Source organism: Sinocyclocheilus grahami, unplaced genomic scaffold (assembly GCF_001515645.1).
Source record: "Sinocyclocheilus grahami isolate Dianchi unplaced genomic scaffold, SAMN03320097.WGS_v1.1 scaffold1186.1, whole genome shotgun sequence".
NCBI classification, from domain to species: Eukaryota; Metazoa; Chordata; class Actinopteri; order Cypriniformes; family Cyprinidae; genus Sinocyclocheilus; species Sinocyclocheilus grahami.
In genome coordinates, this window is record NW_015506365.1 from 178833 (window position 1) to 205236 (window position 26404).

The following is a 26404-nucleotide window of genomic DNA, read 5'->3' on the forward strand; positions in this document are numbered from 1 at the left end:
GCTTTGGTAAATGGAGGATAATGGCGGAACTGTTCAATTGTGTGAATGTAGGGGCCTTCACGGCGGTCTCCTTCATTGTCATCAGAAAGGATGTCACTTCTACACTCCTGTCTCCGAAAAGGACTTGTGAATGTTAGCCTGTTGTCAATCAATGAATTCAAAGACAGGTTGTGAAAGTTCCTGAACACCGCTAGATTGAGATGTTGCAGAAAGTTGACTCCCAAGTTTAGAACGGATAGGTTTCTCAAACCAAAAAGAGGTCTGAGATCTTCCTCACAAAGAATGTGGGAAATATAACCTTCTAGGTGAAGTGTTTGTAGTGATTCCAAACTAGCAAAACCTTTCAAGAGTTTCATTCTATGGTAAAATCTTTGAGACGGATTATTGTATGAGAAATCTACAACTTCCTCTTTTGGTCGAACACTGAAAAATTGGCCGCTTTCAAATTCACTTATCAATGAGTTACTTTAACATAGTAAGGTTCTGGAACCATGATGGGTTGATCGTTTGTAAAGAATTCCCAGAGAGTCATAGGTCTTGTAGTTTGGATAGTTCAATAAAAGCATCCGGATGAATCTGTAGAGCGCAGTTTCCAGATAAATCAAGAACTCTCAGGCTTGTTAGGCTGTTCAGGTCAGAGGCATGAACATAGTCAATCTTATTTAGGAGAAGTGAAAGTTAACGGAGGGATCTGGGTAAAGCGTATGGTATTTTTTTCAGTCCATTGTTTGACAGTTCTAGCTCAGTTAGATTTAAATGTTGAAATGTTTCATTGTGAATTATCAGTTCTATTACTGACATTATGATAGCAGTTCCTATTTAATGACAAAACTTTGAGTTTCTTTGTTCCTGCAAAATCTGATGGTCCAATTGTCTTGATATGGTTGGAACTGAGGCTCAGCCATTGCAGTCCAGGGGGGAGATCTCTTGGAAATACTGTAATCTTATTATCATCAAGAAGCAAAGTCTCAAGATTAGCCAATCTTGAAAAAAATCCCATTCTCAAGACACTTTTTCAATCTGATTCTTTCTGAGGTTTATCTGTGTAAGATCAGTCAGATTCCAGAAGGCGTCCTTTTGGGAGGTATTTTATTTTATTGTCTGCTAAGTCTAGTTCAGTTGTATTCCAGATCAGATTAAGGGTATATGCCAACATGAACAGGTTGAGGGCTAGCATTTATCCTAAAAACCATGACCAGAACTAACCTAAAAAAATTTTAAAATTTTATTTAGGCTAATAAAAAACTAAAAAAATAACATAAAATTTAATGGTTTTGAAAGAAGTATGTTTATGCTCACCAAGGCTGCATTTATTTGATGAATTAACAGTAAAAATATAAATATTTTGAAATATTTTTATAGTTTAAAATATCTATTTACTATCTTGACATATATTTTAAATGTATTTATGTGATAGCAAAGCTGAACTTCTTTCAGCAGTGTTTTCTGTGTCCACATGAAATCATTATCAACATTTAAAAGTAAAAAAATATATATATATTTTTACGTTTACGTTACGTTTTTTCAGGTTTCTTTGATGAATAGAAAGTTCAAAAGAACAACATTATTTGAAATTGAAATCTTTTGTAACATTATAAATGTCTTTACTGTCACATTTGGACAATTTAATGTGCCTTACTGAAAAAATATAGTTATAAAAAGGTAACTGATCCTAAACAGTTGTGTAGTAGTATAACAGATCAGAAAGTGTGCTTACCAGAGCAGTCTGTAGAAGAGAAGGGCATGGCTAAGGAATATCTGTCAGCTTATATGGATTCTTTTTTTTTTCTTTCCTTATTTTCCTTCCAATTAACCAAAATAAATGCACAAATTTAATCTGTGTGGCTTAAAGGTGTAGTTAATTCAAAAATGATGAAAAGAATGAAACATTTCTCAAAATCTTCTTTTGTGTTCGATAGATAAAACAAAGTCATACAGGTTGGAACAACATGAGCATTGTATATACTGTACATGCCTATTTTTTGAAAGACACTTTTTGTAGTTAGATGGTGTAACTTCAAAATTGTGTTTATTATCTTCAACAATATTATATGTTACAAGAACATGCAGAAAATAATTGCAAAGGAAACATAGGCAGTCATATTGTGTGACTGAACCAAACCAAAATATCAAAAACCTAAAGAATAGTAAGCACTCAACTCAATAGCAGTCCTTTCTCAACATTCTAATCCTACTTAATTCAATGCGTCAGATCTACCATCTTCGATTGAAACAGTGACATTGTGACCATTGCCGGCAGATCTAAACAATAACCTGGTCTGCAAACACTCAGCAGTCTGTTTCTTCTGTTTACACAGCTCTCCAGCAATGGCTAAAATCCCCCCTAATCAGCTCTACAGACACCAGGAGTATGCAAGGCCAGAATGGCACTCATCGCATGCGGAGCCGCGAGTACATTAGTATGCCGTGGAGAAACACGGCGACTGTGAGTGGACACTCCAGCAATTAGATGCATAGCACTTTGTGTGAACCCGCAGAGGTGCCAGTGCTCATATTCTGCTCAGCACCTGGGGGCAGCTTTCATGCATTGCTTTCCAACCGCTGTTACGTGTTCCACATACAGATCGGACCATTATTAATTTTAAATGTGTTGCATCCATGCCACAGTCTTTGGTATTTCTGATCAGTAGGGATGAGGTATGGAGATGAACAAGGCACGGTTCATTATGTAGGCGTGTTTTACTCTGTAATTTGTTGTTTTACTCCTTTCAGCATCGTGCATTGTGTCAGTGCTGGTGTTTAGTTGTCATTACGTGTGGTGGAAATCTTGAGTTTGAAATTAAAGTGTTAGGACTTTGTTTACTAGAAATTCTTTCTGATTGCACAAGAGTGTGTAAGAGAAGTGGTCTGCCTGGTCTGAGACGCAAACAAAACTCATGAGATGTGCTTCTGCTACTACTTCCTTCAACATATGAGCAAAGCCTTACACGTAACAATGTGAGTAATGAGACACAATAAGTACAATCTTTCTTGACAGTGGTTTCCAGGTTGCATCCTGCACTTTTCACCTTTTCCACCCTTCATCCGGTAGGGTATCTGAGCCTGAGGGGAGTGTTGAATTCTGCCCGGGGCGTAATGTTTGAGCTGCGAGGATGAGCTTCAAGCTCTTGAGGAATAGTGGACTGCAGTTCAATAGTATTGGTGATTTGCACAGGAAAAGAGTCACTTTTGCTTGCATAGAACTTTGTTTTTGTATTGTGTGTGACTGGGTTTCCAGATAGCATATGATGATGAATAAACGTGATTGATGACTGCTGCTGACTATTACAATGTTTACTATCTGGGTTGTCTTTTCTCTTGTTTGTAAACTGAAGGTTAATTTAGATTTTCAGTATGGCTTGGATGGGAGAATCTCACAAAATGCCTGGGTCATATACAGTGGGTACGGAACGTATTCAGACCCCCTTACATTTTTCTTTTTTTTTTTTTAGTAAAGTAATGTAATAAATACTCTATTGCAATAATGAAAAATTCTTCATTTTCTTGATGCAAAATACATCTATTATTTTTCTTCAGTTTTGGGAGGAAATGTGACTTGAACATTCACCACAGATCCCTGAAAATGCAAAAACATTCATATCAGTCAAGTCTTTAAATGATGATCTGTTGTTATAATCAAAATTGAGCAATTGCAACTTCTCCAATTTTAGGGCAATCATAGCTCTGACTGTAGATTAAAACAGACATTTGTTCTTTTGTTTAGTGTACTCGTTGTACAGCTATAGTATATATGTTTACTCAACCATCTTGTTCTGGGTCTTGCACCATCAATGGGAGCACTGTGGAGAATTACATCGGTCTTTCTTGAAGTGAGAAGGGAAACCCAAGACCCAATAAATACTCTATTGCAATAATGAAAAATTCTTCATTTTCTTGATGCAAAATACATCTATTATTTTTCTTCAGTTTTGGGAGGAAATGTGACTTGAACATTCACCACAGATCCCTGAAAATGCAAAAACGTTCATATCAGTCAAGTCTTTAAATGATGATCTGTTGTTATAATCAAAATTGAGCAATTGCAACTTCTCCAATTTTAGGGCAATCATAGCTCTGACTGTAGATTAAAACAGACATTTGTTATTTTGTTTAGTGTACTCGTTGTACAGCTATAGTATATATGTTTACTCAACCATCTAGATATATTAAATTGCAATAATATTTCACAGTATTACTGTTTTTTACTGCATTTTGATCAAATAAAAGCAGCCTTGGTGAGCAAATAAGACTTAATTTAAAAACATTAAAAAACCTTATCAAACTAAAGTCTTTTGACTATTAAAGAAGGAACAGCCCTTCAATATGTCCCATCATAACTTCCTGTGTCAACAAGAAATACAAATTTCAATTACACTTTTTTTTTGGAGTAGGTTATGTTTGATCTATTAGATTGTCATTTTTCAATAAAATACTGGCGATTCAAACCATGCCAGCTTGTGTTTTTCCCTTGTTTGATTGTGCCTGACAGCCTTTATTCTGCACCCCAGGCTTTACCTGCGTCGGGTCGGATGGAAAATCAGTGGGACGGCCTGCAAGTTGTGTTATTCTTTCCCCAACAACTTACAGAGTTGGGGTTCAACAAATCAATTGTCCCCATAAATTAGCGGGAACAATTTCTGAAAGCTTGGAGAGCGACACCAACCCTCTGCGTATTTTCATGACCGGCCAGCAGTAAGCTAAGTGCAAACATATGTCCAGGCTTAGCCCGGGCCTATGATGGGTCCTTATGAATGGAAAACAGGTGTCTGGGTCATTTGTGCCAAAATACCCAAGTTAGCTCCCAGGGTCAAAGGTCAGCCCGCTAATGGCTGCCTTGTGGCGCACAAAGGGTTATGGGAACGCGAAGAACGGCTGGAGTTAAACATCTGGGATATGTTGAATATATTTGGCAACGCAAGCCTCAGGTGCAATTAAACTAAAGCACTGACACATATATTAAACTGTGTGTCCGTAAGCCAACCTTTCAGCTGTCCCTGAAAGCTCCAGCTAACACACAAGACCACAAACGATAGAAATGGTAGATTTCCTTCAGCCATGCATGTCACCAAGTGGAAAGAAGAGTCTTAATGAGTTGATAAGGAAATAATGAGGCTACCTTGTCATCTTTGTCATATTCTTCATCCGCATCCTCAAGAAGGTCCTCCATCGCTTGCTATAAAGCAACAATAAGAAAATTCTTATTTCTTAAAATGTGATCTTTTTAATATCTCAATGGATTATCCTAGAACGAAAGCAGTAATGAGATCAAATGGAGAGCAAATAGAAACTTTGCTCTCCTGCTGCTATACCCTAGAAATCTCACACTTAAACATTTCTCATTAAATTCTTACAAAACGAAATTATCTGAGCTTTGCTATCCGCATTAATTTTGTAATAGGAATCTTTTGACAAATGCATTTTCATAACATTTCCAAGTCACTCCTGATTACTTGATAATATAAAAAAACTTTGATTACTTGATACTAAAAAACTGAATAATAATAATTACATTTAAAGTATGTTATCTGAATTTTATCAGTTACAAATTTTCCATGACTTTTTCATATTTTACAAATTTTTCTAACTTTTCCAGGCCTGTAAATCACAATTTTATAACTATGATAACCCTGTTTCAAACTCATACTCTATGTGAAGAACCATCTCATTTGTATTTTTCTCATCAGTTTTAAAAGAGATATCGGAGAATGAAGTTGATATCTAAATAAAACAACCGAGAATTCCATTAAGTCTCTCAAGCGATGAAAGATCAACCTCTGAGAATGTCATTTAAACACTCACATTATTACATCACATAGATGACAATCTAATGGCAACTCTTCTGCCATTTATTAGCCATTAGGCCACATATGAAAACATATGCATACGGCTCACATTGGTCAAAGACTGTATATTTGTGTCAATCTCCTTCTCTCTCCCTATCTGTCATGTGTCCGTCAACTGAAATCCAGCTTAGAAAAAAAGTTATACAAAAAATGCTGGTCAATATGATAATTCCATATTATAATTCGCAAAGTAGTGAAAAATTATTATTTTATTGTTTTGAGATTTATCTGATGCACATCGCTACTGACTCTTTGACTGGATACTCCTGAATAAAAATGTAATTCAAATTTTGATGGCTTAATTAGGAAGCGAACACCCTCTCCAGAAACGCTGCGCATTGAAAGTCATCAGCACTCATTCCACGCCATTTGAACAATTAAAATGGAATCAATTTTCAGGGAGTTTTGCGTACACACTTAGTGTGATTGGCAACATTTCACGATGGCATGAAATTAGTTTGACACAATTTAATTGGAAAATGTGATAAGTAAATACACCAGGTAAGTGGAATGGCACGTTTAAGAGCTCATATATCTGCGCTTCTTTTAATTACCTGAGGTAATTGGAATAAAAACATTCAATTCCAGCTGTGCACACACCTTTAAAAAATAAACATGCACAATATAACCTAACTGTTTATTAACCAGGCATTGTTGACGGTTAGTTCAAATAATCAAAGATAGTTTTTGGGTAGGATGAGACATTGCAGTTTCCTGTGACGGCCTACAGCAATCATGTGCTTAAAATGAGCTGGAGATAAATGTCACAAATTTAGCCCTCATTAGATTGGAGAGTCAACATCCATAACCACACTCACCACGCTCCCCTCGCGCGACTCCTTCCCCAGCAGGAAGTAATTCCAGGCCAGCAGCAGCAGCAGGGACAATGGAACCATGTAGATCTCGAAATTCCAAACCCCCACCACAAAGATCTGACCAATCGCAACAAAAATATGATATTTTTAGATCATTTGATCAACTAATAGATGTCTTGCAATTCCATTTTCATGATAAAAATCCCTTCATAACAATAAGTTACTACAATAAAGATAATGTTTATAAATAGAGTTAATATTAAATATTCAATCAATATTTAATACTAATAATCACAATAAAATATTCTAAAATAGTTCTATAGTAATAGAGTTAATTATAGTTGCTGTGTAGTTTTATGATTTGCAAATATGTGACTATGTGTCTCTATCTACACATCATCACGCCAAAGTTTGGCTCTGTGGAATTTTTTTTTAAATAAATGAATACTTTTATTCAGTAAGGATGCATTCAATTGATCTAAAGGGACAGTAAAGACCTTTAATGTTACAAAAGATTTATATTTCAAAAAAAGAAAAACTGGACGTCTAATTCATCAAAGGAGTAAATTAATTTTTGCCACCTTGGAAATAAATGACATTTTAAAATATATTAATATACATTGTTTATAAAACAAAAAACAGCTATTTTAAATTGTTTCACAAAGTTGCGCTTTTTATATATATATTTTTTAAATCAAATAAATATAGCCCAAGTGAGCATAAGAGACTTTTTCACTTTTTTTAAACTTTCGAATGTTAGTGTATATATACGTTAGTGTATATTAGTATATATACACATTTTATATGTGTGTGTGTGTATATGATGTTCACAAAGGCTTTGAATGTGGTTCATCCTATCAGATATTCGAGCTGGAACGGATTTATAGTTTTTGTTACTGTATTGTAAATGACTTTTACTTTAAGTTTCCAGTCATAGCCGTAAACCAGAGCTGAACTTCACTGTTTAAAGAGAGAGGTCAAATCTCGGTCAGTTAATAGTCATGAACAGGTACGGATGAAAATAGCTGAGTGAATCTATTGTGATGGAGACTCAGAGTCTACAGCGCCTCTTTCAGGTACAGGAGGGAAGTGTGTGGCTGGAGTGTGTGAAAGCGAGAGGGAACAGTGTAAAGGGCTCTTGAGGTGTTCAGAGCGGAGCAGGCAGGGGCGCGGGGTGAGGTCGGGCTCCAGGTCACAGAGGGACGGCGTCTAAGAGATCACATCTACTCGTTTTAGCTCAAGGGTGCTTCAGCGCTAAACTAGGAGCGCACTTCACACATCAAAGCCCTTCAACACACAAGTGTCACCAAACACACTCAATCTATAATATATACAGTGTGTACATCTACTATCTAGGCCTATCTATCTTTAATAAGTGAGTTTGAGTTTCTTTGAGTTGTGTGTATCATATCAACACGGTATTTGTTTCTGTGTATATATATATATGAGAGAGTTTTGCCACCTACCAAGAAAGCACATAAACTCCTGCGGGGGGACTCCCATTGAAAACAGCTGTTGATGTAGGAGCCCACGTTAATGAGGAAGAGAACGCAGCGCTTCACTCGGTTAAAATTCTGCTGCAGCATCTGACGTGAGAATATGAGACCGAAATTCCAAACAAGAGCTGTTAGCCATAAACCACAATATAGCCTCCTCAAAAAGAATGATCATTATTAGAGAATACTCCTGAATACAAAGAAACTGGAAATATTATTTCCAATATTATACTGAAATGTTTTATGTTTATATAATATAAATATATTTTTATGACATACATTCAAACCAAAAGAATATTCATATGTAAAACAAATAAATAAAAAAAACACCCAATTTTTTACACAATACATTATATAATAATCATCAAATATATTTTATAAGTAAATTCAATATAAATTTTAAAACTTTTTTTATAATTTTATAATAATTATATTAAGTATTACTATATATTCTCACAATTATATGATATATATTTTAACCAAAACAATGCACTACCGTTCAAAAGTTTGGGGTCAGTACGATTTTCTATGTTTTTGAAAGTTACAGTATATAGTATATATAGTTATATATTATTATATAGTTATAGTAAATACAGTATATAGTTTTGCATTTGCATTTATTTATTTGACACAGTGAAAATTCAGCAAAACTGTAATATAGTGAAATGTTATTACAAATTCACATAACTGTTTTATATTTGAATATTTAAAATTTTATTATAAAATATTTTCAGCATCGTTACTCCAGTCTTCACTGTCACGTGGTCCTTCAGAAATAATTCTAATATGCTGATTTGCTGCTCAATAAACAACAATAATAATAATTGTATTATTATTATCATGTTGAAAACAGTTTTGCTGCTTAATATTTTTTTTGTGGAAAACATGCTACATTTTTCTACATTGCTACATTCCATGTTATGGAATGTAGCAATTCCATGCTACATTCAGGATTCTTTAATGAATAGAAAGTTCAAAAGAACAGCATTTATTTGAAATAGAAATCTTTTATAACAATAAATGTCTCTGTCACTTTTGATCAATTTAACATATAAGTTTTCACCATTATTAATGTTATAATGTAAAACTGAATCTTTACTGTCACTTTTAATCAATTTATGTATTCATTTAAAAAAATCTTCCTGACATCAAACTTTTAAATGGTGTACATCAAAAGAAAATAAAAACTTTTACACAATAAACATTCAAAAATTAGATTTAGCTACTTTATGATTTTTTTTTTGTAGTTGTTATAAAACATGAATATTATTCTCTTTTATCAAAGGCCGAACTAAAGAAAACCAAACAACTTTGTTCTATTACGCATGATTAACACAAACCACCCCAAAAGGTGCACAAAACTCATGGCATACATTATCAAAAAACAAGGTGAATGTAATCATCACTATAAGTGACGGTGTGACTGACAGCTGGGGTTAGATATACGGCCGAATCCACGGTTGAACTCTTCACTGAGACGGGCATAAAGGACTGAAGAATCGGTCTGTTCTGCTCAATGCGCAGCTTTGTGACAGCGTCTGATTCAGCCCAGCCCCTCCAATTCAGCGCTTTTGTCACGCAGGCACATTGAGAGAGAGGACAATGAGCAGGCACAGCCGTAGAGCCGCAGCCGGGCCCTCTGGGGTGGCCCCTCTCCTCTCAAGAGGGCTGGCTTGACATTTCTATTCAACACCTAGAGCGGCAGGGCAAGGGGGAAAACACAGCGATTCAGCGCTTGCGCCCCCTGTCCCAAACACGTCGGCCTATTGTGTGGCGGGGCATGGGACCGCCGGCCATCGTTGGGGTGGTTTTGATTTGATTGCAGCCGTTGGATTAAAGGAACAGTTCGCCTAAAAATTTATATTTTGTTATTATTTACTTGCCCCTAATATGGTTTCACACCCGCGTGCTGTTATTTTATGTATGGAACAAACACGTAGAGAGTCTCCAAAAAAACATGCCAACTGGTCCGTAGGACTTTTGCGATATGTATTCAAAGTCTTCTGAAGCAGAGTTATTATAGTCTACTAAAACTAAAACCATTACAAAATGTTCATTACTTGAAACATTTTAGATCATTTTAATAATAACAAAATGAATAATTAAAATGAAATTTAAAAAAACATTTATAACTGAAACTTCAACTGAAAGGAAAATTAATAAAATTATCATTTAAAAAGAATTATAAAAATGAAAAAAAAAAAATTATACATTTTTTTTATTAAAAATAACTGAAATGAAAATAAAAATGTAAAATAAAAATAAATGATAACTGAGGATGAATAACTAAAATGAAATAAAATCTTAAAAATCTTAAACTTATTTCATTTCAGATAGTTGACAAGGAAACATTTCTCATTATCATTCAGTTTAAATTGATGTACTAAAATAATTCAAACTAAAACTGAAATAAAAACGAAACCATACATAAATAAACTATATATATTAAAATAAACTATATATTTAAAAAATAGTCATAATAAAAAAAAACATCATAAAAACACACATCAAAATTATTAATGCTTTTGTATCCAGAGTAAAAAAAAGTCTTTGAATGTATGACACAACACGAGGCATTTGAACTATTTTTGGGGTGTTTTTGGCCACTTTGAAGCGTCATTTTTATGGAAACATCTATGTAATGATTTTTCATGTAATGTGTGTTTCACAGAACAAAAAAGCAGCATGTGGTTTGTCATTACTTGTGAACTATTCCTTTTAAAGAATAGTTACATTGTTGTTATTTTACCTGTTTAGAGACTTTGGCCTCCTCTTCGATGTACTTCTGTTCTGGTGGAACGAACGTCCGCAAACTGGCTTTCACCTTGAAGCGAAATGAAAAACTATGATTTGTTTTAATTAGCGCTGGAGTTCTCTATGCATCAATAATTATTGCATATTCCAGTGTGGAAACAAAAGACACAACATCCAGCGCTCCGGGCGCAGCGCACACTTACGGCGTTGAAGATGACGTCTGCTTCGAGAAAGATGACCCCCTTTGTTGGCCCTGTCAGCTCCTTGTTTTTTAAGACGTAGGCCTTCTGTTCGCTGTTGCGGATCTGTGTGAAGAAGACGTGACAGCCTGCTGTCTGGCAAAGCCCCAGCGGACCCCCCTCCTCGGCTGACCCCTGATCTCCCAGCGGCAGCATCAAACAGCCAGCCGCACATTCCCTCCCCGTCCCTCCCTCCTTCCAGCACTTCCAACTCTGACAAGTACCTGCTCATTACCAGCATCCCTCTGTCACCGAGACATTACCCAGGCACCGGGAGGCCCAGCTGTGTGCGCTTTTAAAGACGCGCCGCCATCAGTCTCATTCGGCGAGTCGATTAGTTTCAAACGCGCCTTTAAAAACACACGTGGATCTAAGAATTTAGGGAAACTGAATGGGACGAGCTTACGTTTAGTAACGGGATGGCCACTTTACCCAGGAAGTCAGCGCTGCGGTCTCTGTCCTCGTCATACACAGTGATCTCCAGCACCGAGTGAATGTCTTTCATGTTACTGCAGGGTGAACAAGAGAGAGGTTTTCATCAAACACAAAGCAAAGTATGCCGAAGCATTTCGATTCATTTTGACTGTAACCTTGCATTTACAAATACTGTACAAAGTCAACATCAAACAGAATTTGAAACACATCTGAATGCCATAATGGGCCCTATTTCTGTGGGAAATTATGTAGGGCGGTACTTGACTTCAGGATTTGATTGGATGATGAATCATATCTTATGTCATGCAGGCTTTTTTTAGATCAAGGTGTGCAACAAATTATGCAGAATAATTTCTGTTTATATTGACTATAATATGGCTAAGTATATTGCATTTACAAATACTGTATGAAGTCAACATGAACAGAATTTGCAACACATTGAAATGCCATAATGTATGGAAGTATTATTCCTGCAAGGAAAAATTGCTACTTTTTATGTCTCAATTCTGACTTTTTTCTAGCAGTTGCAAGTTTACGTCGCACAATTCTGACATTTTATCTTGGAATTCTGAATTTACATTTTGCAATTCTGACTTTTTTCCTCAGAATTCTGAGCTTGCGTCTTGCAATTCTAACCGTTTTATCTTGTTTAACCGTTTAATTCTTAGTTTATATCTCACATCTTGCAATTTTAGACTTTCTTGGAATTCTGAGTTTATATCTTGGAATTCTTGTTCGTCTCCTCCACACCACGGAATACAAAAATAAAGCAATTTTGACTTTTTATCTCGGAATTCAGAGTTTACGTTTCGCAATTTTTACGTTTTCTTCTTTGAATTCTGAGTTTACATCTTACAATTTAACTTTTTTCTCAGAATGTGGAGTTTACATCTTGCAATTCTTTTTTGTTTCCTCCATGAAAAAAAAAAAAAGGTAATTGACTTTTTATCTGACAATTCTGATGCTTCTTTTTAAAACTGCAAGTTTTTTTCAAAACTGAGACAAAAAAGTTCAAAATGTGAGATATGAACTCATATAGGCGACATATTTCTGAGAGAAATTATGTGGGGAAATTATAAAAGGCGGCAGGTCTGATACCTTGAATCATGTGGCTTTTTTTATTTATTTATTTTTTTGTAAAAAGGTGCACTATAACTATTCTAAGTGGTCGACTTTCAACTAGCTTTTAAATGACAGACACATAAAATGGCCAAAAATAAAAACGCCTTAGACTTGCATTGAATAATCAATCGTCTCTATACACCACTTTTTTTTGTCTCAATGCATTGATTTCTCAGTTAAGGTTCATTGTATCAGTATTTTTATTCATGTGTGCTTTTATATAATTCCCTACAATCTGATTAATTTACGCTATTGGAAAAAAGTCAAGCAAACCATTTAAGAGACAATGTGATGTAATATATTGGAATCATGTCGTGAGGTAATTGGTGATAGTCTCATTAAATTACAGAAACCAAGTCATATAAACCATGTCATTAATCACTTACCTCCATGTCGTTCCAAACCCGTAAAAGCTTCATTCGTCTTCGGAACACAATTTAAGATATTTTGGAGGAAAACCGGGAGGCTTGTGACTGTCCCATTGACTGCCAAGTAAATGACACTGTCAAGGTCCAGAAAAGTATGAAAAGCATCGTCAGAATAGTCCATCTGCCATCAGTGGTTCGATCTCAATTTTATGAAGCGACGAGAATACTTTTTGTACGCGAAGAAAACAAAAATAACGACTTTATTCAACAATTCGTCTCCTCTGTGTCTCAAACTATTCACTGTAGCACCATTTTGGAGAATATCCACTGAACGCAAGCAGCGTACGCTATACTGTGTCAGCCGCGACACAAGGATACGTTTTCTACGTGTATTTACGCTTTGATTTGAACAAAATGCGCATCCGTGCAGCACGGCTGACACAGAACAGCGTACGCTGCTTGCATTCAGTGGATATTCTCCAAAATGGCACTACGGTGATGCGGAGAGACACAGAGGAGACGAATTGTTGAATAAAGTTGTTATTTTTGTTTTCTTCGCGTACAAAAAGTATTCTCGTCGCTTCATAAAATTGAGATCGAACCACTGATGGCAGATGGACTATTCTGACGATGCTTTTCATACTTTTCTGGACCTTGACAGTGTCATTTACTTGGCAGTCAATGGGACAGTCACAAGCCTCCCGGTTTTCCTCCAAAATATCTTAAATTGCGTTCCGAAGACGAACAAAGCTTTTACGGGTTTGGAACGACATGGGGGTAAGTGATTAATGACAAAATTTTCATTTTGGGGTGGAGTATCCCTTTAAGTCGCTGGGGTATATTTGTAGCAATAGCCAAAAATACATTGTATGGGTCAAAATGATTGATTTTTCTTTTATGCCAAAAATCATTAGGATATTAAGTAAAGATCATGTTCCATGAAGATATTTTGTAAATTTCCTACTGTAAATATATCAAAACTTAATTTTTGATTAGTAATATACATTGCTAAGAACTTCATCTGGACAACTTTAAAGGCGATTTTCTCAATATTTTGATTTGTTTGCACCCTCAGATTCCAGATTTTCAAATAGTTGTATCTTGGCCAAATATTGTCCTATCCTTACAATCAATGGAAAGCTTATTTATTCAGCTTTCAGATTTGAAAATTGACCCTTATGATTGGTTTTGTGGTCCAGGGTCACATATTTCCTTTAGAAAATTGTTGGTTTTTGTTAGTTACTTGTGGTTATGAAAGTAATTGGAGTTTGATTAAAGATAATGAAATATTTTTTCCCTTTACAATGAAGTAAATGGGAGACATTTTCATTTCATGTTTTCTATAATATATTACACAATCAAGCCAAATTGCAGCTGATAGTTCAATCCACTTGAGTCCAGGTGACAGAACAACTTGATCAGCTGTGAATATTTGAATTCGTCCTCTGCTGGGAGCAGCGGTGGTTGTGCATAATGAACTCACAAGGTGAAGACTTTATTCCACTCGGGGTTCAGTGTCTTATAGACCGTGTGTGTTTGCAGACGGTTGTTACACAACTCCGCAATGCAGAACGGGTCGCTCTTTCCTGAAACACAGCGTTGCGTTCAAAAGCTTTTAGGTTAAAATACCCAAGTGAGCTATGAAAATGATATGAATGAAATGGAATCTGGAATGTTTCTAGTAAGTCATTTTTACTTAATAACAACACATTTTTTAAACAGTTTGTTATTGGTATTGCTGCAATGCAATTTCTTGTCCCATAGTTCAAGATTTAAGTGTGGTCTATGATGTTTTACAATCCTCTCTCTCCAGTAATTTTAAGTCCTCTTACAGTACCGGTCAAACATTTGGGGTTAGTAAGGATGCATAAATTGATCAAAAGTGACAGTAAAAACAGATTTCCATTGCTGTTCTTTTGAACTTGTAACATGTTTCTACAAAAGTAATCAGCACAGCTGTTTTCAACTTTGAATATAATAATAAATGTTCCTTGAGCAGCAAACCAACATATTAGAATGATTTCTGGAGGATCGTGTGAAATCCCACCAGTACAGTAATATAAATAATAATTATCAGAGTTACTCATGCATGTTTATTCCTATCTGGTGATCACACAACTTCCCTGAAATGTTGCCAAGGTGATTAGCATAGAGAAACTGATATTGGCCTTTAATTTTCATTATAATTGTATTTTATTTTAAAGGATAATCATAACATGCATGTTGTTTTATGAAATAGTTGGCTAATTTTGGAAGGCTTTGTGCTAAAATAAATACAAATGTGTACACAGAATCAGTGTGGGCAAATTTTGGAGGGAAAAAAGTATAGAGGAGCTAAAAATCAAGTCTTTTTAAACCACAGGCTGAGAGAAAGGCACAGAAAAATGTGTGTGTGTGTGTGTGTGGTTTTTAAAAGCCTTTGTCTGTCCACCACGGTGTGGTATTAGAAGAAGGCATGAAATCAGAACCCATGAGGTGGGCCGCTTTTGAGAGAACAGCAAACCTCAAAAACTAGATCAACTTATGAGTGAGAAAAAATGAAATTAGGAGACTCCTCTTTTTCAGACGGTCATCTTTCCATCATACACCTCCAGAAGAGAAACTGAGGTGTTAACCACTCCAAAACATTCAGAAAAATGCCTGGGAAAAGTCTTATAGACCATCCAGAAACTAAGAATCCTGGTTATCGTTCCACTGGGCACAAATGAATACAGGAAGTGACATATGATTGTACCTGTGACATCAGCAGCCATCAGCCCCTCGGCCCGCAGGATCTTCACCTGCACGATTCCGACATCCTTCAGGTTAAAGAACCACCTTAATGGACTCTGAAAAAGAACAAAAACGCATCACAGAGGCCCACGGCTACATTCAAAGCGCATAATCTGCCGAGCAGCAATACATCCATACGTTTATGACAGCTCTATTTTGGCCCTAACTTTCTCTAATCCCCTGTCAGAGTCGGCGAGCAGTTTTGTGTCCACGTCAAAGCCACTCGGCCGTGGACATTGAGACAAAAACACTGAGCCGCCACGCCAGATTATCTGGTGGCTCTCACGAATACATCTTCATTATGCAGCTGTTATGAAAGAAGGTCAGTCTGCATTGGTGGTGAGTTTCTGTAAGCGGTTCAGTGACCGGCCCTCCGGGGGACAGTGGCAGGACAAAGACAAACCGTGAATAGACAGGACAGACAGCTCCGAGAGCAGCGAGATGTCTCTCTCTCTCTGTCTTTGTTTGGTGTGAGTTACTCCACCGTCGTCCAGTTGTGAACGAGGCCAGTGTTAATCCAGTAGTGCACTGGAATGTGATCATATTACGCCCCCTTTTGGTCATCGAAGTGTACTGCAGAATAGAGCATTAACAGTTTCTGCTGTATTTTGCACATTTATGTGATCAAAAATACAGTAAAAACAGCAATATTGTGAAATATTATTGCAATTTAAAATACTTGTTTTTGAATTGAATATTTTTTTAAACGTAATTTATTCCTATGATGCAAAGCTGAATTTTTAGCATCATTACTCCAGTCTTCAGTGTCACGTGATCCTTCAGAAATCATTCTAATATGCTGATTTGTGCTTAAGAAACGTTTATTATTATTACCAATGTTGAAAACAGCCATGCTGCTTAATATTTTTGTGGAAACTGTTTTTTTTTTTTTCAGGATTATTTGATGATTAAAAGTTCAAAAGAATAACATTTATTTGAAATCGAAATCTTTTATAACATTATAAAAGTCTTTACTGTCACATTTGACCACTTTAATGTGTCCTTATAATAACCAAATAAAAACATTACTTTCTTTCAAAAACAAAAATAAATAAAAATGTAAAAAAAAAAAAAAAGAAAGTGGTGCTCGATCACTTATCACTTATATTCACAAATACTAGCACAGCACTTTATTTTATATTTAATAGCTAATAAAGTCTTAATATCAAGATTTCTATGTTAATTATTATCATTCTGAAGCATCACAGATTGTGTTGTCATGGTTTTTCTCAGCGCTGGAAGGGATAGGCCAATCACAGATGTCAAAACTGAATAAGAAATTAATTTCAAGACATTGTTGAGCCAGATTTTTATTTATAAGTGCCAAATATTATAAAAACCATACTGAGATTTGAATGCGGCTCAATGGAGGATATAGTTGTCAAGTGCCCTCTTGAGGAAGACAAGTTAGCCACTTTTGTGAAGAAAAAATCCTGTTTGGCTGCAAGGACGTCACACTTACATATCTCTTAATGATCTGCTGGCGTTCATGTGGGTCATCCAGTAGGTTGACAGACAGGTCAGAGATGGAGACCGCGACTGTGGCGGTCAGAGTCACCAGCAGTACCAGCATCCCTTTATCCTCCTCCAGCTCAAGTTCCATCTTATGTGTCTTCTCTCTGTTCAACTTGGACAGGTCCAGCTGACACCTGACATGTGTTAAACACATGCACTTCTTGTAAATCAAGCATCTAGCAATGGCGTATCGATGGGTTTGATTTCCAGGTAACAGACATACTGATAACATGATATGTATGTAAATGATATGTAGGAAATTGTACGCACTGGCCGATGAAGTCGTCTCTCCTTCCAATGTCTTTATCCCAAACGGAGATCTCCAGAATGCCTCCCTCCTCGTCATACAGATGCAAGTCGAACTGCTCCCTCCACTGAGGGTTGAGGGTCTTGGGAATTGTCTGTTTGTACAGAAGAGAAGAATAAGTAACAGAGAAATAGTTTTAGCAGACAGTATTCTTATTCTGTCTGCTGAAACGTATACTGAAATATGACAAGGTTGTCATGATGATAGGCACATGTTGAGATAAATAAATAAATGAATGAAAAATGTATTAATACATTTAAATATTATTAAATTTTATTTAATCGATATAAAACAAATAATACTTTTTTACTTTGTTTAATTTTCATTTATTATTTATGATGACAAAGAATGTTCAATTAAAAGACAAACACATTATTATTATTTAATTATTTTATATATTAATAACATTAATTATATATTCATTTTTTAATTATTAATCATTTATGACAACAATGTTGAATTAAAATATAAATAAAATATAGTTTATTTTTATTTATGACAAAATGTATATCATTTAGCTGTGAATAATGCAAGCTAGGGTTATTGTTGAATATTATTTTTCCATTCCTTGGTTACATTAGCAAAGAAATTTCTGTCAGAGGTGGGAAAAAAATATTTTTTCTTTGGAATAAAGGCTGAATCGTGGACAGTAAGTCCAGAGATATTTAAAAAGAGATCACACAGTGTCATGTTGCCATGTTGAAATGCCACAGTCGCTCATACCTTACTCTTGTACTTCAGAGGGCCTAGTTTGAACTTGACGTAAGGGTCACTCAGGCCGTTCTGGTCCATGGGGATGAGGTTTCGACCCTCCAAGAGTCTGATGCTCACGATGCCCCTCCCCAGCTGAGACTTTCTGTGCAGGTCCGACAGCCGAAGATTCTGCTGCTGCTGCGCTCCGCACACACGTCACAGGACATTAAAGGGTTACTTCAGTGCAAAAGGACTGACTACTCACCCTCATGTTGCTCAAAACATGATTTTTGGACACAAAAGGAGATTGTCTATGCAGCAAAAGTGGTTGGTGAGCGTGGCTACAAAGCTCCAAAAAGGACAATCTGAGCATCAAGTACACTACTGTTTTAAAGTTTGGTGTCTTTTTTTTTTTTTTATGAAATCAGTTCTCTTTAATCAGTAAGGATGCATTAAATTTAACAAAAATTACAGTAAATACATCTATAATGTTTCAATTTACATGTTACATTTCTATTTCAAATCGATTCTGTTTTGAACTTTCAGTTCATCAAAGAATCCTGAAAAGAAATGCATCTCAGTTTTTACAAAAAATACTGAGCAGCAAACTGTTTTCAACACTAATAATAATAAGAAATGTTTCTTGAGCAGCAAATTAGTGTATAGAATGATTTCTGAAGAATCATGTGACACTGAAGACTGGAGTAATGATGCTGGAAATTCAGCTTTGCATCACAGGAATAAATTACATTTTAAAATATATTCAAAAAGAAAACTTGTAATAATATTTTACTGTTTTTACAGAATTCAAATAAATGCAGCCTTGGTGAGCATAAGAGGCAAATCTCACTGACCCCAAACTTTTGAACAGCAGTGTACAGTACATGATGACAGATTTTTGGATGAATCCCTTTAAGACAATGAAATGACTCCTCAGTGGGGAAAGAACTCAGAGAGTGTGGAATGGTTTCACATACACCATGAATGACTGGGTCATCACCAAAGCATAAAAAGCAAATGTCTACAAAAAGGTATGGCCCATCACCCCCGAGAGATGCATGACTGCCGCAACTAATGGAGCCGTACTGATAAAACTCATCCTCTGACCAGACTGCTGCAGTGCTGACATTTAAAGCATTTGGCACACAAACCAATTTCTCTTTGAACATGTTGCATAAGTCACCCTGCAAAATGTTCATCGCTAATTAACCCGATAAAGTGTGTGGGACAATTTACACAGCAGCTAGTCAGAGAATCTGGGGGCAGACACTCTTGCTTTTTTACCTTACTGCATTGCTTCCAGCTTCTCCTCAATAGCATGGTCTACAAAAACAACAGAGCAGGTTATATGCGTTACTGTATATTCAGTGGGCCGGGATGGAGGTGGGTGCGCTTTGATTACCGCCAAGACTACTTTTGTATTGGATGAGAAGCTAAATCTCTAAATCTGATCAAGAGACGCATCTTCTGTTCTTACGCGATCAAAGCCGCCCATCAGACTGCTGTTTCATCTGTTGGTGGAACACCACGTGAATTTCGATGTGTTCTCCGCCCGCCTGCACACTGCAGCAGGTTTCTAATGTCTAATTCAAAGTCATTTCATGCATTATGCAGACAGCACAAACGTCCCATCATCCCAGTGTCTCTCAAGAGTCATGGGTTTTGTGGACTAGCCGAACATAACACTTATACTATTTTTGCACAGTATGCGATTTTTCTGTAAGCCAACTGAGCATGTTGTGCTGGGCACAGTATCCCACAATGCAATGAGCTTGACTTAATCATCCGTGTTTTTTTTTTTTTTACACAAAATAGATTAAAAATAATAAAAAATTTTACTGCATAACTGGACTTCACAAACCAAATTAAATGCAACATAGTAGCTCACGTGACCACAGTGTAGAATAGTACTATTTGAAATGTACATTATGCATAATGCATACTGTTTTTAAAAAAATAGTACGCTAGGCAGTATATACACTACCATTCAGAAATTTGGGGTTGGTAAGATTTTATAATCTTTTAAAAAGAATTATCTTTTGCTCACCAAGGCTGCATTTATTTGTTAAAATACAGTAAAAACAGTAATATTGTGAATATTATTGCAATTTTAAATAGCTGTTTTCTATTTGAATGTATTTTAAAATGTAATTTATTCCTGTGATGCAAAGTTGAATTTTCAGCATCATTACTCCAGTCTTCAGTGTCACATGATCCTTCAGAAATCATTCTGATGTGCTGATTTGCTGTTGATTAAACATTTATTATTATTAATTTTGGATTAATTTTGAAAACAGTTGTGCTGCTTAATATTTTGGTGGAAACTGTGATACTTTGATGAACAGAAAGTTCAAAAGAACAGCATTTATTTGAAATAGAAATAGTTTGGGACATTATAAATGTCTTTACTGTCACTTTTGATCAATTTAATGCATCCTTGCTGAATAAAAGTTTTATTTTCTTTTAAAAAAAACATCATAACCCCAAACCAATCAACTTCAGTTGCATGATTCACATGCTTTTCAAAAACAAGATGACTGGATGTGGTTGCTAAACACTTCCTGAGAGCTAAAAATAGTTTATACAGTCTCATGAGAAAGGTGTGAAACAAATTTGAGGTCTGTAAACATGTCAGAATGAAATCTTTTTGGATGCATGCTGAGAATTTGCCAGCAGATTGAATCTTTTCCAACTTTTACAAGTATAAAACAACATAAATCTGCCAAATTAGTCTTACCGCCTGTCGGAGGGCCTCTCTGTCCTCTGTACTTCTTTGGAACAGAGTGACCACCAGCTCCAGAGACCCCAGGTCCTGATCAGGGCAGTGAGGATCTTGAAGGTCTAACCGAACATCAAGAGGCCTACAACAAAAACATGAGCTGTTATGACCACCATTAAAAGTAGTGTTGTAGTTTATCACTTAAAGAAGTGAATAATCTTTTTGATAAATATGTTTAAACTTAATTATTAGATCTACCTAAAATGATAATGACCACTTGTCAATTTAATACTTTTATTGGTAACCGAAAACTTTTGCATTTGTATAATGCTTTATCCAAGGCACTAGGTGTCAGTATAAACTCTAAGATCACAACAAAACATTAGCAAAACTGCTCTTGTCAATGTTAATTTCATGAAACACCTTATACATTTAAACACCCGTTTATGCTGATTGAAAATGTATTCTGACACTAACTGTTAAATTGTTATATCTTTGCAGTAATGATGAAAACACGATACCTCTGCAGTTCCAGAGAATCAAGGTACAGGTAAGCTGAGCCCATAAAATCATCTTGAAGGCCAAAATCATAGTCAAACACCTAAAATAGATTGCAAAAGGGAAAATTCTTTAGGAAGAAATATCAGAGATCATTCTAGACTTCTTAACGACTTATTGATTACTCTTGCTGATTCAATAAAAAGAACCAGCTCATAAGAGTCTGTTGTACTGGAATCAGTCTACATTGTTCAGTCTGTAATGCTTTTGTTTCACTAATGAATTCATTCATTCAGGAATCAGAATACATCGGTCCCACATTATGTTTTTGATTCACTAAAACAAACCGGCTCATGAGTCATTCATTTTGAAATCAGTCAAAATTTTTCATACTGTAATGTTTTGGATTTGCTAAAAAGAACCGGCTCATAAAGAATAATTTGTCCAGAATTGGCATATACCAGTCGCATAGTATGCTTTTGATTCACTAAAAAGATCCGGCTCATTAGAGTAATTTGTTTTGGAATCGGTCTTCATTGTTCGTGCTGTAATGTTTTTGATTCAATAAAAATCACTGGTTCATAAGAGCAGTTTGTTCAGGAATTGGACTACAGCGGTCATGCAGTATGTTTCTGATTCACTCAAATTAATAATCTTTTAAGAGTCATTTGCATTGGAATCAGTGTATATTGTTTGCGCTGTAATGTTTTTGATTCTCTAAAAAGAACCGGCTCATAAGAGTAATTCATTTGGGATTCGGACCGCACTGGTCACACAGATTCACTAAAATGATTCGCCTCATAAGAGTCATTACTTTGGGTTTTGGAATTCACTGGTCAAAAATATGATTTGATTCACTAAAATGAATCGACTCATAAGAGCCATTTATTCAGAAACCAGACTACACCAGTCGTGCAGTAAGTTTTTGATTCACCAAAATGAATTGCCTCATTAGAATCATTCATTTGGGTTTCAGAATACACCGGTCAAGCTATATGATTCTGATTCACTAGAACAAACTAACTCATAAGAGTCATTCATTCAGGATTCATACTATATACTATAATGGTAACAAGCATCCATAAACACTGTGAATAAAAGCGGTAATTTTACCTTAATATACAGAGGCTCTTGTAAATTGTCCACTATCAGACAAACACGCTCGTCCCAAATTGGGTTAAGGTTCTTGTGGATGATTTTACTACGGAAAACTTCTTTGCCGGCTATTTTGAACTTCACATATGGGTCACTTGTTCCTGAAACATAAGAGCATTTTGATCTAAAAAAAAAATTGATTACACATTTCAGCAAATTTCTCAGTGAAAATGCTAATGTGTTGCTAGGGTGTTCGGGGTGTGTTCCATGTGGTTGCTAAGGTGTTACTAGTGTGTGTTCTACAGTATGAGGTTGCTAAAGTAATGCTAGGGTGTCCTGTGTGTTCTATGTGGTTGCTAAGGTGTTACTAGGGTGTGTTCTACAGTATGAGGTTGCTAAAGTGTTGCTAGGGTGTCCTGGGTGTGTTCTATGTGGTTGATAAGGTGTTACTAGTGTGTTCTACAGTATGAGGTTGCTAAAGTAATGCTAGGGTGTCCTGTGTGTTCTATGTGGTTGATAAGATGTTGCTAGTGTGTGGTCTACAGTATGAGGTTGCTAAAGTGTTGCTAGGGTGTCCTTGGTGTGCTATACAGTATGAGGTTGCTAATGTGTTGCTAGGGTGTCCTGGGTGTGTTCTATGTGGATGCTAAGGTGTTGCTAGTGTGTGGTCTACAGTATGAGGTTGCTAAAGTGTTGCTAGGGTGTCCTGGGTGTGTTCTATGTGGTTGCTAAGGTGTGTTCTACAGTATGTGGCTGCTAATGTGTTGCTAGGGTGTCCTGGGTGGGTTATTTGTGGTTGCTAAGGTGTGTTCTACAGTATGTGTTTGCTAAAGTGTTGCTAGGGTGTCCTATGTGTGTTCTATGTGGTTGCTAAGGTGTCACTAGGGAAGTTGTTTACTGGCCCAGGTTAAATAATATTCTGTGATAGTCTGGGCAGTTTGATCTAAAAAAAAATTGATTACACATTTCAGCAAATCATAGAAGGAACATAAGTTTTAAGTAGCATATACAGTGGGGCAAAAAAGTATTTAGTCAGCCACCAATTGTGCAAGTTCTCCCACTTAAAAAGATGAGAGAGGCCTGTAATTTTCATCATAGGTATACCTCAACTATGAGAGACAAAATGAGAAAAAAAATTCCAGAAAATCACATTGTAGGATTTTTAAAGAATTAATTGGTAAATTCCTCGGTAAAATAAGTATTTGGTCACCTACAAACAAGCAAGATTTCTGGCTCTCACAGACCTGTAACTTCTTCTTTAAGAGGCTCCTCTGTCCTCCACTCGTTACCTGTATTAATGGCATCTGTTTGAACTCGTTATCAGTATAAAAGACACCTGTCCACAACCTCAAACAGTCACACTCCAAACTCCACCATGGCCAAGACCAAAGAGCTGTCAAAGGACACCAGAAACAAAATTGTAGACCTGCACCAGGCTGGGAAGACTGAATCTGCAATAGGTAAGCAGCTTGGTGTGAAGAAATCAAATGTGGGAGCAATTATTAGAAAATGGAAGACACACAAGACCACTGATAATCAAATCTTTGGAGGGAGTTGAAAATCCATGTTGCCCAGCGACAGCCCCAAAACATTACTGCTCTAGAGGAGATCTGCATGGAGGAATGGGCCAAAATACCAGCAACAGTGTGTGAAAACCTTGTGAAGACTTACAGAAAACGTTTGACCTCTGTCATTGCCAACAAAGGGTATATAACAAAGTATTGAGATTAAATTTTGTTATTGACCAAATACTTATTTTCCACCATAATTTGCAAATAAATTCTTTAAAAATCCTACAATGTGATTTTCTGGGGGGTTTTTTCTCATTTTGTCTCTCATAGTTGAGGTATACCTATGATGAAAATTACAGGCCTCTCTCATCTTTTTAAGTGGGAGAACTTGCACAATTGGTGGCTGACTAAATACTTTTTTCCCCCACTGTAGATACATCTTATTAAAAGTAAAACACACATTTCCTGACAGTGGTATTAATGGAGACAACATGAGCATCAGAGATGCAGGTCTTACCGCCTCTGTCTCGAATGGCAAGGTTGTTTCCTTTTTTCAGCACGATGTCTAACTGGTACATTGCTGAAGTGGGCAGTGAAGGCTGTGTTCCACCATTACCAGCTGCATTAATGCCCTGAATAAAACAGACATTGTCCCAAATACTTTAGTGTGACTGATTGACAGGACCTCCTCAAACATTTCATACACCCAAACCATTAATGACAAACCTTTTAGGGTTTTACTAACTCAAAAGTGCTCATATGAGAAAACAAACTCCTTAGGAATTTATGATTGAAATTTTGACAGGATGTTGCAAAATGCTTACAACTGATAAACTGGTGCTCTAAAACCAGAATTAAGAACATACCACTGAGCTCTTGTTATACAGACTAAGTATTATTCTGTTCTAATAGTTTTATTAGAATGGCCATTTGCACTCTGCATTCATTTAACTGGACTCATTACAACATATTTGCTTGTTTCAGTCATGTTTTTGGCTGTTATATAGAAATATTATAGCAGTGTTGCGTCATATGACGACATGACAAGTGTCCTGCAACAAGTCATTTATCTGTCCACACTACAAGCAAAATTGCACAAGGCACAATATGAAGCAATCACAGTTAATCAGAATAATGGGATTCCACTTTGTTTTTATACTTTCACAAAGTCAGCACTCATTTTCAACCAATTTCTTCCTTGTACCCTTTTGTGGAGATGTTCAGTAGTGAAATAAGCTTCTACTTTATTGCATACCGCTTAATTACTTCGTCTTATCATTTGTGGTTGGTCACATGTCAGTCAGATGATCTCATCCAGTCTGAACAGAATAAGCCACAAATAAACTAAAAAGTGAGTCACAGGAGGCTAAACTAGCTATCTGTTGTCAATGTCTAATTTCTGCATAGGAAGTGAAACCCCCTGTTAGAGTCCAGAAAAAGTCATGTGGTTTTTCCAGTGGTGTGGCCTAGTGGTTAATGGTTTAGTCTGAAAAGTTGTGTATTCATAAACTACCATCATTGCGCCTATTTAAGCCACCAACTGGAACACATGCTGCAAGTCATTTAAAGAAGGTATATCATGGAAAACAGGTTGCTAAAGTGTTGCTAGGGTGTCCTGGGTGTGTTCTATGTGGATGCTAAGGGGTTGCTAGGGTGTGGTCTACAGTATGAGGTTGCTAAAGTGTTGCTAGGGTGTCCTGGGTGTGTTCTATGTGGATGCTAAGGGGTTGCTAGGGTGTGGTCTACAGTATGAGGTTGCTAAAGTGTTGCTAGGGTGTCCTGGGTGTGTTCTATGTGGATGCTAAGGGGTTGCTAGGGTGTGGTCTACAGTATGAGGTTGCTAAAGTGTTGCTAGGGTGTCCTGGGTGTGTTCTATGTGGTTGCTAAGGTGTGTTCTACAGTATGTGGTTGCTAAGGTGTCACTAGGGAAGTTGTTTACTGGCCCAGATTAAATTATATTCTGTGATATTCTGGTGTAGATATGGGCTCAGATCGATTCTTTAATAAGTCATCAAGTAAAAACAGCTGGTCTGATCACAGGTCTGAAAATATTAGCAAACCTCTCTCCTCAACAATCCTCTTGATTTGATTCATATCTGTAGTACCAATGGTGCAGAATGAGTTACATGACAAAGTTGAATATTTTGGGGCTTCGGAAAACACAGCACCACTATGTAACACACAGCCAATATTTGATGAGCACTACACACATTCTACTTCCT

General features: G+C 36.3%; 1 protein-coding gene and 1 pseudogene across 1 annotated transcript in view; both read right to left on the minus strand.

Annotated features, from left to right (window-relative positions):
• The window catches only part of LOC107567739 (toll-like receptor 8), a 24780-nt pseudogene extending 23603 nt beyond the window's left edge, over positions 1 to 1177 (minus strand).
• Positions 1178 to 3913: 2736 nt separating this feature from the next.
• Positions 3914 to 26404, minus strand: part of LOC107567740 (multiple C2 and transmembrane domain-containing protein 1-like) — a 29431-nt gene continuing 6940 nt past the window's right edge. The window contains exons 2-18 of the mRNA XM_016253477.1: positions 24700 to 24814; positions 22690 to 22832; positions 21600 to 21679; positions 21097 to 21220; positions 19644 to 19682; positions 18390 to 18557; positions 17630 to 17760; positions 17307 to 17493; positions 15807 to 15900; positions 14556 to 14658; positions 11554 to 11656; positions 11112 to 11213; positions 10904 to 10978; positions 8125 to 8244; positions 6662 to 6775; positions 5117 to 5173; positions 3914 to 3967 (exon numbers count right to left, since the gene is read on the minus strand). Of these exons, the coding sequence (XP_016108963.1) occupies positions 3914 to 3967; positions 5117 to 5173; positions 6662 to 6775; positions 8125 to 8244; positions 10904 to 10978; positions 11112 to 11213; positions 11554 to 11656; positions 14556 to 14658; positions 15807 to 15900; positions 17307 to 17493; positions 17630 to 17760; positions 18390 to 18557; positions 19644 to 19682; positions 21097 to 21220; positions 21600 to 21679; positions 22690 to 22832; positions 24700 to 24814 (1809 nt within the window). The remainder of the gene's footprint in view (positions 3968 to 5116; positions 5174 to 6661; positions 6776 to 8124; positions 8245 to 10903; positions 10979 to 11111; positions 11214 to 11553; positions 11657 to 14555; positions 14659 to 15806; positions 15901 to 17306; positions 17494 to 17629; positions 17761 to 18389; positions 18558 to 19643; positions 19683 to 21096; positions 21221 to 21599; positions 21680 to 22689; positions 22833 to 24699; positions 24815 to 26404) is intronic.